The sequence below is a fragment of the Lutzomyia longipalpis genome, chromosome 2, assembly GCF_024334085.1.
Source record: "Lutzomyia longipalpis isolate SR_M1_2022 chromosome 2, ASM2433408v1".
Taxonomy (NCBI): domain Eukaryota; kingdom Metazoa; phylum Arthropoda; class Insecta; order Diptera; family Psychodidae; genus Lutzomyia; species Lutzomyia longipalpis.
Window position 1 is genome coordinate 12,260,143 of NC_074708.1, and position 16,649 is coordinate 12,276,791.

Sequence of the window (16,649 nt, forward strand, 5' to 3'; positions counted from 1 at the left end):
TAAAACCCTTATATCTCCTGAACGGCTCCATAGATTTTCTTAAATGACCTATCGTTGGAAAGGTCTTGACCTCAGCTATAACATACTGAAATTTTAACGAAATGCATAGTACAGTTTTTGAGATATTTTGACTTAAAAATTTTGGATATGCAAAATATTGACTTTAGCGCCTCTTGCGGTCATTTCTCGAAATTGCAATGTTCTAGATATTTGTAGGGCTTCACGAAACCTTTTATTTGCGCTTGAGTTGATCAAAATCGGACCTGTAGAACCCGAGATATTACATGCTAACTTTGGAAGGCTATATCTCGAGAACGGCGACATAGATTTTCTTCATTTTTGGCATGAAGCTAGATAATATAGTCAGCTATAACATATTAAAATTTGAAGAAAATGCATAGTGCAGTTTCCGAGATATTCATCGAAAAGTAATCGAAAATTTTGTTTTTGGTTTTAGACCCTCTAGTGGTCACTTTTGGAACTTCTGATGTTCTAGAGAGTTGTAGGGCTCGTTAATATCTTTCATTTGAGTCCGGGTTGATCAAAATCGGTCAAGCCGTTCTCGAGTTATGGTCGATTTTCTATGAAAAATTGTGACGGCCATATTGGCTAAACGGCTTGACCGATTTTTGAATATGAGGCATCGTTGGAAAGATCTTGATGGCCCCTGCAACATATCAAAATTTCAGATCTCTAGCTATAATAGGGGCTGAAATATAGGCAAAACAAAATTTAGGGGTGTTCCAAAATGGCGGACGGAGGGGTGGGGGGGAGGATTTGACCTCACCATCAGACGACATCAGGCCGATATACCAACTTTGCCGTTGACCGCAAGTCTCTATCTATTACCGTTCTCTTGTAATTAAGCGTCAAACTCCGGCCGGCCGGACGGACGGCCGGAAGAATTTTTTTTATTGACATACGTTTTTTGGAATGTAGGGACCGTAATTCGTGCTCATCCCGAGTTTGAGCCCGATCTGACGACTTTGCATTTTAGGTGGTACACAGAAGCTGTGCTATTCTTTTCTTCGAAAGAATCACAGCTAAAAGAGAAAAGAAGTTAAAAAAAAATTATACAAAATAAAAAAAGATTTAAAAGGCAATTTATAAAGAAAAAAAATAGAAAAAAGAAAACAAAGCATCAGTGCCCAGACTGAAAATGCCTTTTTAAAGCGTTCATGGAACGGCGGCAGTCGCGCGGCAACGCGACTATTTATTTTTAGTTCAATCAGCTCGCTAGATTGATCGCGATCCTTAAAGGGTTGATTCATTAATTAGGGTAAGGGCGATTCCGCAATAACATTTGACTGTCATATTTGAGACCCTCCCTGACTACGCCTCTGTCTTCTTTTGCAATTTTCAATTTTATATCCCAAATCCCATTAATAAATGGTTGAGAATTTTCAATTGAAAAATGAATATCGGCTCAATGCCAAAAGTATTTTAAAATGACTTCCAGATTTTCTGACGACTTTTCCACCCACTTCACTTGATATTTTTTTTGTCTCTCTCTTCTCCCACTGTGGACGCAATTTTAATGGGGCGTCAGCGAAAAAAAAAAGTTGAGATGCTATTCATTAGAATATTGCAGCGTGAAACTTTTGTTCTTATGTGGTGTTTGTACAATGGGCATGACGGTGGGGGGAGGTAAAGAATGAAAAATTGTGAATTGCAGGGCGGAAAAAGTTCTTCAATGGCATCCTCCCTTTTCTGTGCCATTTAATGCACACACTCCAAGCATTGTTCCCTCCATCTCCCACAGCACAGTGTGGTCTTGTGGGTATCCCAAAAACACTAGCATAAAGGCATTGAATTACTTATCGATCGAAAAATACTCTGCGCGCCATTCTTCTATAATTGCCTCTCAATTCCAAATTTGCGCTCGCTGGTCGTTCTCTGTGCATCAAATTTCCATTGAATGCAATCATGAGTCTGGGGCTTTTTGAGATTGCACAGGGTGTTGCTTTTTTTTTGCTGATTCAATATGGGAGAAACGCCCCCGAGAGTAAAAACCAAAAAGAAAAAAAAAGAAACATAAAACAAACCAAAGAGAGAAGCTGATCACCACGAAATGAATTATTGAGCACGAGGTAAATTGTCGCTTCGCTCCAATTTACCTCGCCCCGCTTCGCGGGGATTTGTTGCGCTTCGCGCAAATTTTAGGGGAAAAAAATTGTGATGGTTTGATTGAGGCCACTTATAAATCCCGGAGAAAAATTTCGGAAAGAGAAGAAATCAATTTCATACAACACTTTAGGCGCCAAATTCAAAAATTTGCAAAAACTGCATAAAATCTCTATGGGGGCTACCTGAAGGGGGACTTTGGGGGGAAAATGAATACGGCCATCTGAAACCGCCTGTTATAAGGAGCCTCTGTACCAAATTTCATCGCGATTGGTCAAACGGTGTGGATTTGTATAGAAAAGTCGGAACGACGATTACCAACAAACAGGCCTTTCTTTATTATATAGATGGGAAGCTCTCATCGAACGAAAAAGAAAAAAAATTGCAAAGAGAAGAAATCAATTTCATACAACACTTTAGGCGCCAAATTCAAAAATTTGCAAAAACTGCATGAAATCTCTATGGGGGCTACCTGAAGGGGGACTTTGGGGGGAAAATGAATACGGCCATCTGAAACCGCCTGTTATAAGGAGCCTCTGTACCAAATTTCATCGCGATTGGTCAAACGGTGTGGATTTGTATAGAAAAGTCGGAACGACGATTACCAACAAACAGGCCTTTCTTTATTATATAGATTTGACCATAACTGTGAGGCGATGGAAATATATGGAGTGTCATTGGATGGAGAAAACTCAAGGGAGTTTATATATGTAGGTATAGAAAATAAATACAATTTCCTGCTATTCCTCTTGCCCATATTTTTTCTTCCCCATTCTTCTCATACTTACAATTTCTTTGCACAAAATTGCCTTCTCGGTATCCGGCGAGAGATGGTCCGAAAAAAAAGCGCCATTGAAAGACAATGAAGCTGACCTGCTGACTCGTCTCGAAGGCGCTCGTATGATGCTCAATGCTTCGGCAAGTAAATAGGCTTTATGTAAAAATCCACTAATGGGACTCCAAAATGGAAATCAATCAACCAAACTGACAATATAACATCGACAATTTCAAAATGCTAAGGAGACGCCCCACGTCTCTCTCTCTCGTTTTTTTTCGTTGTAAAGAACTTTTGCCATTTGTCTATATTTAAACGAAAAATGCCTCTGAGAATCATTTTTGTGTTAAATACTTTATGTAAATGTTGAAAATTTATCACTGCAACCTCAAAGCATTTTAACTGGACACAGAAATAAATTAATTTTTCATATTTATGGCTTTTTTAAATGAATATCAGAGGGTGGGGCAATTTTGGACACTTTGAACATTGAGAATAACAATATTTTGGAATTCTTAATGGATTTTTTTTTTAATACATTTATTATTATTAAGATTATTTTATTTATTAAATAAATTTAGTAGAAAAGATTTAAAGGTTTTTTCGCTTCATGTTGAAAAAATTAAGAGAACTTAAATTAGTTTTTCAGATGGAGGGGGATCCTAGATCAGGCCATGGCTGGAGAACAGCTAAGGTTAAGTAAGTAATTAAGGTTTTAAAGATCTCACTGAAGAAAAATGTCCCTGAGACTCAGATTCAAATTGAAATTTATTTAAATCGGACAAATGGTTTTTAGCAGCCATATTTGTACTCCAAATTAGATAAAATAGGATCGATTCTGATAAAAATCTTTTCTTTTTTTGCAACCTTATTTTACGTTCGTTCGAAGATCTTTAAGGCAGTCATAAAAAAGCAATTTTCCTTTAAAAATCGATTAACGAAAGAAACAAACTGTCAAAATCTTACAAGATTAAATTAATTTTAACAAAATCAACTGAAATCACTCATTTTTCGTGAATCTGTGATTATCCGATTTTAAAAGAAAAAGAAGAATCGAGCTAAAAAAAACTTATTTTTAATCCAATTTGTATAAATGTATTTGTATAATTTATGTGAAATTTAAAATTTAACGTATGTCACAAATATTTCTAATTAATTTATGTCAAAAAAAATATGTCAATCATTGAAATTAATGTCGAATGTTAGCAAAAAATTATGAGACGTAAGAACAAACATTAAAAATGTATAAAAAAGACAAATGTGTTAAAAAATAAACGTCAAATGTTAGAGAAGAAACGACAAATGTTAAAAATTATCATCAATCATTAGAATAGAAACGCCAAACATTTATTAAAAAAAAATCATATCGCTTTTATTTCAATTTCAACTTCTTTTATGTAATAAAAATTTTTAAAAAAGTTTAAAAAGTCTAAAAATATATTTAAAAAACTTTAAAAATATCTAAGAAATTTAAAAATAGGTTTAAAATTAGAGCAGTGTCAAAAAGATTTTTTTCGTGATCAGTTATTGATAAGAAAACATTAAAATACATAGAACTGAATAACAGATTTTGATAAAATTTTATATGATTTTTTAAATTTGAATTAGATTTGATAAATAGCAAAAACAAAGTGATAAAACGATCTATTGAATTGTGATTAAAAAAAATCATAATAAGGAATCAGCTTTTTTGAGACCTTCATCAGACTTTCAATTTTTTATTAAAAATAAATAAAGGAAAAAACTAATTTGTACGTACAGAAAAAATAAAAATAAAATGGTTTTGAGTGTTATTAAATAAAGATAAGTGTATTGAGTCGAGCCACCTTGACTGGGTAATTTATCACAAAAATATTTATCGAGGCATTCACTCATTTTCCACCCATTTCCTCTCCACTTGAAAACACCCAAAAATGAAAATGGTTTGCAGAGTATACATGCTGTTCTCTCTCCGCTTCTCCTCGTCTCCCTCCAACAAAGTTGATTCAGCTTCGGGTAATCACCCAAAAATCCATTGATCCATCAATACCCAATGGAAAAATGTAACATAAATTTTATATTTTGTTCGCCTTGCAATGAAGGCACCATTGGGTATTCTCTCGTGTCGGCCCTCTTTCTCATCATTCTCCCATTCTCGAGCTCTTCTCTTTTTACTACACAATCCTCACAGGAGGAAGAGGCAAAAAAAGAAGGTAATAAAATCAATAGAATGGAGATATAAGCAACTTTTACTCCAACAATAGTCTCCACATCGTGTTGTCCCAAGAAAGTGACTCAGCGCTCAATTCTTGCATTGTTGCGACTTGATGAGGTGGATGGAGGGCAAAAAGCCAAAAGGGAGCACAGATTGAAGGCACAGATGAGTACAAAAAAAAACGAGAGAACTGTCCAAGTTCGTGGAAGAAATGACATAAAAGGTGAAAACTTGATTCTCCATTTTCATTTTTATATATAGTTGTACATAGGTAGGTACATACATATAATGTGAAATGAAAGATTCATCATTGTTTCTTCTAAGAAATATATCTCTTTTAGTTGTTTTTTTTTCTATGCTTTTCAGCTTCTGTGCAGAGATATATGTGCAAGAAAATCCCGAGAAAAAGACTGGATGAAAGTCATTCCATGACTTCCATCTGATTTAAAGATACAATTAATGGGTTTTGTCGGAGTTTTCCGGGATTGTGAATTGACTGAAAATTAAACTGAAGTTTTTTTTTTACATTTAATTTATTTTTGAAAATTTAATAATTGTCTCATAAATTCTAATGAAATTATATATTTTTTTTAATATTTCAACAGATAAACAAGTTAATGACAGAATAATCAAATTAGAAGGTAAATGAAGAAACGCGAAAAAACGGACAATATTTTTGTAGCTGTTTCGCGCAATATGGTTGTATGTTGCCACTTCAATGTTTAACAATAAAATCTTTTATATTTTTGTAGTTAATGAGCCAATCGATAAATTTTACAGTAACGACTATGACCCCATTCGCGCCACTTTGCAGTCCCCGCGTTGTGGGAAATGTAGCTTGAAAAATTAAAATCAATACGCGAGAGTCTTTTAATTAAAATCTTTTTTTTTGTGAAAAGTAACGCTAAAATGGGAAACTTATGTGGTGCGATGAGAATGAGCATGAGAATTTGCAAGTATTGTACATAAATAAAATATTCTATCGAATTGCAAAGTTTCTCGTACATGTGAGATATTGGCAAAAGAGGTTTGGCATTCACCTCGCACCCATCCCAAAAACGCGTCTCTTGTGTGCAGAATTTAATAGTAATCAATGGTCGTTTGTGCAGCGCATGGAAGTGGAGTGAAAAATAAAGTGTGCACCAATGAATAAATTACCAGCGAAACGCGATGGTACGATATATCAAATGGAGGGATTGTTCCAATAAATTATGGCATTATCCGCGGGAGGAAAAAAAAAGCAGCATTATACACATTTTGCTGCTGGTATATAGGGTTAGTGTTCCTAATATGGGATACGTTAGTTCGAAATAAAGAAAAGTTCTCATTTTAAAATGTTTAAGAAGTAGAAGATTTTCCTTGAGAAATCAAAAGAATTGTTTTTAAGCTAAAAAATTACATAAAGTATTAAAAAAAATGGATTTTAAAATCGTTAACTGAAACATTAAATGTTAGAAAAGAAAATGATTGATATTTAAAAAAAGAAATAAATCGTTTAAAATAAAACGATAAACATTTAACACAAAAATATGTCAAACGTTGAAATGAATGTCAAAAGTTAGCCAAGAAAAGCAACAAAAAAAAAACAAAACATAAAAAAAAATATAAAATAAAAAAAAACAAAAATGTTTAAAGAGAATTGTCAAATGTTAGGCAAGATATGTCAAATAATAGATAAGAAACAACAAAAGCTAAAAATTAACACCAAACGTCAGAAGAGAAAGGCCAATCGTTTATATAAAAAATCAAGTCGTTTTTACTTAATTTTTAACTTCTTTTATCTAAAAAAAATAAATTAAAAACATTAAAAATGCCTAAAAAATATAAAAATGTCTAGGAAATTTTAAAAAAAATATCTAAGAAATCTAAAAATCCGTTGTAAACCAGAAAATAGTAAAAAAAAAAACCTTTTTTTAATGGAGAGGTGATGCAAAAACATCTTCAAAAAAAAATTTTCACTTGACTTTAAAATGAAAAATTAGCATTTTGATGTATTTTAAAAATTACCACAAAACGTTAGAAGAGAAATGCCAAACGTTTATTTAAAAAAAATCAAATCATTTTTACTTAATTTTCAACTTCTTTTATCTTTTAAAAAAAAATAAAAATGCCTGTGAAATCTAAAATGTCAAAGAAATTTAAAAAAAATATCTAATCATAATCTAAAAAAAAATCTAAAAGATTTAAAAATCCATTATAAAGATTATAAACCAGAAAAGAGCCAAAACAAACTTTTTTTTACTGCAGAGTTGTTCACATTCAATTTTTTTTACTTGATTTTAAGATGAAAAATTAGCATTTTAATATATTTTTTGTGATTCATTTATTTTCTTGTTTCCCAATTCCAAGAAAGATTTTTGAAATTTCTTTTTTTCAAAAGTTATTGACTTGAATTGAAATATATTCAACCAAATTCATCAGAATTAGACGAATTTTCACATATAAACCAATGAAAAAATCAAATTAGGTGAAAAGGTGTCCCATAATTAGCACAGCTCTCCCTATATATGTGACTTAACACATAAATAGGCAATGATACGTGAAAATTGCAAACACATTCCGTATATAAAGTAATACCAAGATACAGTGAGACAATGCGGGGCCTTGCGTTTTAGCAATTTAGTCGGAGCCCATATAGAATAATCGTGGAATTAATAAAATGCCAAGAAGGTTACCTCACACACAGGCCAACTCGTTCCAATTGTTCCCCAATAATCAAGCGGAAATGTGTGTAATTAGTTTCTGACTCTGAGATTAGTAGTGTGTGTATAATTTTGCCTCATTTTTTTTTGTTCCTTTGCTCAAAGTATGTCTTTCCGGTGAAGATGAGACCCCCATAAAGGCACCTAGAAGTGTCTAAGAAGCACACCGAGAGCCAAATGAACAAAAAAAAAAGATGAAGAAGAAACCAACGAAGAGGGAAAACTAATGGTTTTCAAAATCAATTTAATCATACTTAAACCATTTGAGATATATTTGTAAAATTGTGACAGAGCAAATCCCAGCCATTTCCCTCACGGATTACAAAACAACCAGCATTTCACAAATGCCACACCGAAAGAGAACAGAGAGTCAGGAAATCCGAATTGAAAGTACAAAATGGCTACATTCAGATGTTCAATTAAATGGTTTTTAAAAAAAATCCAATAATAAACATTGAAATTCTTAAGGGAAATGAGGGTATGAGCTTTAGATTTCTACCTGTCTTAAATGCCTGGTAAATGTCTGATAAAGACCTAATAACGGTCTAAGTACAGGTAAGTAATTTACTTGTGAGAAAATTTCTCCAAATAGGTGTACCTACCTTAATTCTATTACTTTACCAGTAAGAACCTTGCTTTATTACTTACCGTACTTAAGGTCATAAGCCTAAATTATTTCTTATTTTTTGTCCAGAAAAATTTACCTGGGACATGTAGTAAAAGGTATGAGAATACAAAAAGAAATCCATAAATTTTAAAAGAGGGAATTTGAATATTAAAAATTGAAACGATGCTGAATCGCCAGGAAAATAAGAAGATGTGGTCTTCCCTCTAATTTACACGTTTATTCTTCTTCTCTGCACCTACACGGGCCTCTTGAGGGGTTTTCTCGCAGCCGAGTTGATCTCTGATGCCCTTCGTTGCGGCTGTACGTCTCTGGTGGTGGCACAGGATGATTCAAATCCCTCGTATCTTCTTCAGACGGCGATGAGCGTCTCCCAGGTTCTTCTCGTGGTGCTTCTTCTCGACGGGCGTCTTCTCGACGGGGGTTTTGTGTCGCCCCGGAGATTAGTGTGCAGAGTTTGAGCTTCTCTGACACGCGCGGGAATTTGGCGTCCCGGCGATGATATACACTGGGCGTTGGACTTGCCCAAATGAAGCGCACGTACGGGAGTTTAACGTCCCGACGGGAATGAGCACTGGGATTGAGCTTCCCAGGTCGTGAGGTGCTTCGGTGTGCTAGTGCTGGTGCTTCCTGTCCAGCCAAACGGTGATAAATCGCACCTTTGAGATGTGGAACGCTCAACGGGCACAGAGCTTCCGACTCAACGGGATGAAACTTTCCCGGAGGTTGTCAGGCACCAAAACGTGAGTCTCCCTGACTGACCAGGTCCTCGTAGATCCTTCAGAAACGGTGGTGCACAGCTCCTTCAATTTGTATCGGGCGCCAGCTCCCAAGATAAGGAGCTTGAAGGAGGTTCAGCGTCGTTCTTCGCTCTCCGATGAGGAATTCTTGCAGTCACCGCGATGGCTTCCGGCGGGAGGACTTCAGACTGTGGCACTGCACAACTTTTATCTATTTTTGGGAATATAAGAGAGAAATTATGAGTCTCTTCTTAATGAGCTCCCATGGCAGACTGACTACCCACTGCCACAGCAGTGGGATACAAGGAGCAGAACATACACTAAAACATACACAAGTGCCGTCACTACCCCTCCTCTTTTTGGAGACTTTTCAAATGATTCAGTTGGCATTCCTGTGTGGGACCAATTTGAAAATGTGCACGTTACAAAATATTCCAATTCCTCGAAAGAACTTTAGAACAACCTATTAGAATTATTTGAACAAGGTAAAGAATAGTTTATAATTATTGTCATAGTCGTTTTTTAATAAAAAAAAGAGTTAAATATTCTTAAATCTTTAAATTTCAAAAAATATATAGCAAAAGTTCCCCTCTTCTTGAAATTAAATTAAAGATTAAATAAAAACTTTATGTCTTTTAAATGGTTTTTTATCCTGAAACAAAAAATATAAGTAACTTTTTTTAGTAAGGCTTTTAAAGAATTAAGTAGAGTAGGTAAAGTAATAATATGCAAGTTCTTTAAAAGTCTCTTGAAAAAAAAAATATTTAAGAGCTTGAATTCTTCAAATTGCTTCTGAAATCTCCATAGCAAAACTATTATTTTACTAATTAAATATTACTAAAGGGTTTTGCATTTGAATATTTCGACGTGCCCGAAGATTATGAACCATATTCCTATCTTTTAACATAAGAGTATGGTTCATAATCTACGGGAGCGTCGATTTTTATCAGCCTAACTCATTAATTTCTCGGAATCGTCTTTATCTTTCTTAGAATCCATATTTTATCTAGGGAAACGTTGCCCAATTCGGACCTCTTAAGGCCTTTTTCAATCCGCTCTTACTTAAAACTGGTAAAATTTTAAATGTAGAAAATTAAGGGAGTTAAAAGAGCATTAAATGGGCTTTAAAATGGTACCAAATTTAAGAATATTGCTTTTTATTTTTTTCTAATTCTGCGCGGACCTGTGAAGGTCCAAATTGGGCCACGTTTCCTTACAGATTTCCGCTTAGAAAAATTTTCAATTAATAAGGAATGGTCAAACACTTAATTTCAGAACCTAAAAGTAGGTTTTTAGAAAACAATTGTTTTTTAACACATTGATCTTTGTTAAATGATTAGAATTTAGTTTTGAAGAAAAAGGACCTTTTGATCCTTTTATGAAAATTTTCAGGAATTTTGATTGAAAATCTACTTTTCTAAACATTTTTGAAGTCGCAGTCTGCGAAAGTTAGAAATAAATTCCTGGAGCTGTATTCTCTAAGTGTGAAAAAGTCTCGTGATTAACTCCCGAAGGCTTTTTGCAGGGATAAAGTAAGGAAAACTTCACGTGAACTTGATCCTCTAGGAAAAATAATGCATCTGTGATAAACTCCTGTAAGATTTTCCCGGTTTTCACATTTCTTTTGAAGCGCTAGCCTTAAGGAGTTTATCACGGGAGTTTTTCACTATTAGAGAATTCATGCCCTGGTCATTAGCAATAGATACTATAAGAATTCATGTTAGACTTTTTATTCTTTAAGACATCAAAACCACACCACCTTGCATTCGTGGCAATAGCTCACAGCAATGTATGAAATATAAATATAGATTGTACCTACAATGTAGCAAATCCCTCTTTTCTAGCTTTTTTGCACACTCTCTCTCTTTTCCCTGAATCCCACCGACCATCGTTGCTTATAATATGGGATTGGACACAATAAATTAAAATCCCTGACATGGAATGATATGAGGGAAGCGATTAAAAGCTTCCTTGGCAGAGCTTTTTAGACAGTTTGAGAATTTATATGATTAAATCCGTCGCCATTTCCAAGAGGGCACACACCATGCAGTCCTCGCTGTATATATGCAATAGGACCCAAACCATAAATTTCTCTATATGCGAAATGACAGGCAAAAATGCCTTCTCCACACTGTATCATATATGTGGTGGACTCTCTTATCCCCCGTTTATGCAAACCCACCCACTCGCGCGCGCGGGAAAAAAAAAGTGGCGGATGTGATTCATTTTTTATTGAAAATATCCGCCAAAAGCTCAACCCTAGCGCTTTGTTGGGACAAAGTGGGCAACCGGGGCGAGGGCTTGTGCGCCGGGGGGAGTGATAGTGTGAACGATATCTCGCGTCTGAATTATAAATTATCTGCGGAAGAACGGAGCCCGCGCGTTGTGAAAAATTCGAGGTATTTTATGATGAATGGTGCTATCCGTAAGCTATTTTCTTCCCCTCTCGCCTTCTAGCCAAACAGGGCTATCTCTTCATACCTAGAGTTATCTCTCATACAAAGTACGAGCTCATTTCTCGATAAGTCAGGTTTGACGTGGAATATGTACCTACATACAACATATATATGAGAGTAGGTACATAGGAGGGAGATAGCAAGTGGGCCAGATGCATCAGGGGCCCCACGTACTTATTAGTTTTGATTCCCACCGAGAACGGTCAGTCCTACTTATCTGTCTGCTACTCTGTATGACTCCGTGTTTCTCACATTGCTTTCCCGAGTTTTCAGGTAGGTGTGAGAGAGACTGATTCAGCAGGGGTACAGGCACACTATATGCATTTGCGAGTGTGGAAGGGAGTGGGGTATACCCCATTATATATATAGCGAGTATATATACATACATAGCATGAGTGGGGAAGTGCCGAAAATCGCGAGAGCGAGAGACCGCGCGAGAGCTTAATCATACCCAGCCTTCCATACTCCGGGGAGCGCACACTTTCAAATGCCGATTTGTCCGTGGCCGAGGGATTCCCTGACTGACTCTGCTAGACGAGAGAATTACCGCACAAAAGAAAACCGACATTTGAGATTACACAGAGCCCGGCTGCTCGTCGCAATCGTCGGCATTGCATTTTGTCTTTTGAGTCTTCGCCGACATAGTCAGTGGTTGGTAACCTTCTTACCCGAGTATGGGCCGAGTAGCAGTCGACTCCCCACCACTGCGGCCAGTCAACTCTGACTGAATCGGTGAGAAGAGAGTTTGAGCAGTTGGTGGTCGGTAGTCGAGGCGTAGAGCCCGAGAAGAGAAGACAAATTAAAATTGAAGGCTCAGGCTGTGCTAGCTGCCAGAGTAAAGTGAATAAGAGAAAAAAAGAGAAGAGTAAGGGAAGAAGGAAGTAAAAGTGATAGAAACTATTGTCATTGCTTCTGTGTGAAATTGTGTGTGCGAGGAAAGCCGTCGCTTTCCTCTCAATTAACTTAAAACATCATCCAAGGACCACAAGCATAAAGCATTTTTGGAATATGGATTACACATTAACATTAAGTGGATAAAGTTGTGTTCTGAAGGTTTTCACTTTTTTTGTGTGAAGAAACTCCCAAAAAATCGTCTGAAGGCGAAAGGAAGAGCATAAAGAGAAGAAAAAAAAAAGTGAAGACAGTGTGGTATTCGTGAAGACTGAGCTGAAAGAACGATATCTAGGAAAAAGAAAAGTCCCCAAACTCGAAATAGTGTTTTAAAAGAAAATAAAACAAAGTTCTGACGGATTAAAAAAGAAAAGTTAGGAATCACTCATATATACAACACCCTCTTTTTGAACGAAGACTGAGTTCTTGCAGCCAATGCCCTTTTCTACTTCATCTGTACATAGATATATTTGGATTAATGTTCCTGTTACTTGAATTACGCTAGGATTAAAAGAAAATACTGACTAGTAATAATCTAAATTAGCAGCAAACAAAGAGATAAATAAACACAAGTTTAATAGAATCGTGTTCGAAAACTACACAAGTTAGGATAACGAATTTACTAAAAGAAAAAAAAAAAGAAAAGTGTGTATTTAGTGCAAAGATAAAAAAGTAAACCACGCATCTAAGTCAAGCTGAAAAGGAATCAAGGATTTACGCCACCAACTCTGATAACTTCCGTTTCATCGCATATCGTCTCAAAAAAATTGTTGGATTTAATGCAACCCACATTGCGTACACCATCTTCACACATCACTTACTGGATTATAAATTGAAGGAAAGAGCGTATTAGTGCCAACTTTTTTTGTAATTAATGCAAAGAGTTTGCAAAACAAGAAAACAAAGAAGCGAATAATGGAATAATCGCACGGAAAGATTTTTTTTTGTAAGAAAAAAAGAAAAGAAGCGAGTTTAAATAAGTGTGCTTAATGTCGTTTAAAAATATACTAAAAGTGTAGCGAGATAGCAAAGGAAGCGTTTAGTAAAAAGAAAATAAGCCCAGAGGAAGTTTGTTTATTGAGAAGGAGAAAGGAAAAGCTCTGTGTGATCTGGAGATATCAGGCAACAGAGTTAGTTGGTGGAATAAGTGAAGTCAAGTGATTTTTTGTTCTGTCGGGAAAGTAAAAAAAGAAAACGAAGGAAATATGGCAATGGCGGCATGCTATGGGAACTACGACCTCAGTGGGCAGGGAGTGTCGCAGCACCATCAGCAGCAACAGCAACAGACCCACCAGTCCACGAGGCTCTCAGGTGGTCCACCGCCACCACAGAAGGACTACAGTATACCACTCCATGTGGACTGCAGTGTGGAGTATGAATTGCCGAATGCAGCAAAACCACCAGCTGGTGCACGGGTGGAGCCACTACTGATGATCCATCCGTGCTATTTTCGCAAGATGGAAAGCCAGCGACGTAGTCCCTTCATTAATAACATGCCAAATTCATCGCGGAACGCCACCACGGCCGCCGGGTCTGTGATCACCGGTACGGCTCCTGCCGTTGCCGCAGCCACTGTAACACGGAGATCCACAAGGACGTCTCAGGTGTCACAGCACCATCACACCCAGCAGCATCATCACAGCCAGCAGCAGCACTTGCAGCATCAATTGGCGCAGCAAATACAGCAGCAGCAAATGTCACAGATGTCACAGCAGGCACAGTATCCGGTGGCGAGTAATGGTCAGCAAGCGGGTACAGCTGCAAATTCCCAGTACATTGAACAGGCCCGCCGGGCCGTCATACACAGTCACACCGGGCAGCAGCAGCAGCAAACAAGTCAGCAACAGCAGCAGCCCCAAGTACAGAATGGGGGTGCTGCGACGTCGTGGAATCACATGACAACAGTGGCATCCACGGCGTCCATGTCCGGCTTAGTTGGCATACCCGGGTCCGTGAACATGACGGGCCAGTCGATGTACAGTAAACCAGTTGGGAAGAGGGATGCTATGCTATCCGGCGGCTGTGGTATGTACAGTTCCGCCACTAATGATAACCTCACGTCCGGCAGATGGGAACCCGAACGGAGCCCCATGGCTGCCATACCGCGGGACTACCAGGCCGGTCCCGATGCCACCCCCGTCATTGCCCCGCGTAACGACGACAAGCACATTCTCAGTGGCAAATACAGACAATACTTGAGAGCACATCGACTGCACCCCTACATGATGGCCACCGGCTCGGTCAGCTCGTCCTTTCCGCAGCTGACCGCTTCAGCATTCCCCCAAATGCAGCAAGTGACGTGCTATAATGTGTGATCTTAGTAAGACCCAAAATCTCTTTACTAATACTAAAAAAAAAAATATGAAAATAAGAAAAAAACAAACCCTTATAACATGAAAGTAAAAAAAAACATAAGAATGAATGAAAACTGGACTACTACTAAAAATCTATATATAAAAAACCCTACATATAAATAAAAAATATTTAATGAAAAAAAATATGCATAAGAGGCGGAAAGAGAGCAAAAGAGTAGATGCAAGATAAAAGAGATGAGTTTTAAGCAAAGTAAAAAAAAGGAAAAAATAAAAATGAAGTAAATGATGATGAAAAAATTGATGAAAAACCACATAAAAAATTTCAAACAAAAAATAATTAAGTAGAATATGAAACTATATATCTTTCAAGGAAAAAAAAACATATATTATATATGATTATGATTATATAGACCGCGACAAAAATCTGTTTTTATTTGTGTCTTACATGAAGCAACCTTTCCGTTGCATTTAAATGTGATAGTAGATTAATTAATTCCAATCATTGAAAATTCATTAAAAAGAAAATTGATTAATTGCTAGTGACTTGTCAATGCTGAAAATACACACGATTTACAGATGAAAAACAAAAATAACTGACGAAAGGTAATGAAAAATAAATTTGCATTCAGAACGGTCAGAATAGTAAAAAAAAACAAGATAAAAAAAAAGAAAACCCTCCCCGATAATTTTTTTCTTTTAAATTTTCTTTCTTGTGAGAATAGCTCAACACATCCCCCGCCCCCCTCGTAACACAGATGCAAAGTTATAGAATAAACTTTGAGATTTATTCGTACATAGAACACACCCTTTTGTCAAATGAAAATTGTGTTATTTAATTTTTTTCCTTCATTTTTTGTAATAATGGAAAATACAAGAAAAAAAAAGTATGACATAGTGCAGAGAGGATGAAGAGAAAAAAAATTCTTATCATGTCCAAAGATGATAATTTAACTGTGAGAAAAGTGAAAATAAATATAAAAGTTGATGTATTTAACGTCATCCAATAATTATACATTGTTTCTCTCTTTGCTCAACTACGGGGTCAGCTGGGCCGCATGTGGAATTTATCGTTTTTCCTTCTCGGTTTTATCTTTTGCTTCGCCCCCCCACGCATACATTTTGCACTCGACGCTATTAAATGTTTAACTTTTTTTTTTGTTCTCTTGATGTTGCGCGCCTCCCTCGTGCATTCGAAATGCTCATTTTGTGTTAAAGCATACAATGAGCACGCCTGAAGATCAGCATCATCATCGAAACATTGCGTTGGCACCGACAATGACAATGGTAAATTTTCTCTATTCTCAATTGCTTTTTACAATTCTTCGTTATTAGTTGTTTTTTTTTTTTCAAATGATTTTTTCCTCAATTTATTTTAGATAATACACAGAGAAAAATTAATCCGCTATCTGGAATTTTTCAGTGTAAAATTTTCCTTTATTTTATTCATACCCATTTTCCAATAGATTTTCCTGAATAGTTGTGAACATAATAATCTTCTTGAAAAGATCTCTCAACAACAAAACATTTAATATTTGTAGAATTTTAGGTATTTTTCAGATATTAAGATATTTCATTCAAATTAAATACATTTCTTGACATTTTCTTAGGAATAGAATCAAATAGAACGGAATATTCTTTGCTTTGAATATTCATAAATTTCCTTTAACACGTTTCATATTTTTCAAACATTGATTTGGGTGTAATTAAGCCTTCTCATACATCTTTTTTTTTCAGTGTAGCTATTTTGTGCTTTGCACTTAACTTCTCTGATTACATTGAAGATTTTTCATTTAGATTTTCCCAAAGTAGGTAGTGAATAGCTGATTG

At 36.0% G+C, this 16,649-nt stretch overlaps 1 protein-coding gene across 1 annotated transcript; it reads left to right on the top strand.

Moving 5' to 3' along the window:
* The first annotated feature begins 12,100 nt into the window (after positions 1-12,100).
* Positions 12,101-15,829, top strand: LOC129790719 (centrosomal and chromosomal factor). Its single transcript, XM_055828392.1, has one exon. It carries the CDS (start codon positions 13,713-13,715, stop codon positions 14,820-14,822), a length of 1,110 nt encoding a protein of 369 aa, XP_055684367.1. The 5' UTR covers positions 12,101-13,712; the 3' UTR covers positions 14,823-15,829.
* The last annotated feature ends 820 nt before the right edge of the window (positions 15,830-16,649 follow it).

What these genes read in the sequence shown, in the direction of transcription:
- LOC129790719 (XM_055828392.1), top strand. Translation starts at nt 13,713, where the DNA reads ATGGCAATGGCGGCATGCTATGGGAACTACGACCTCAGTGGGCAGGGA.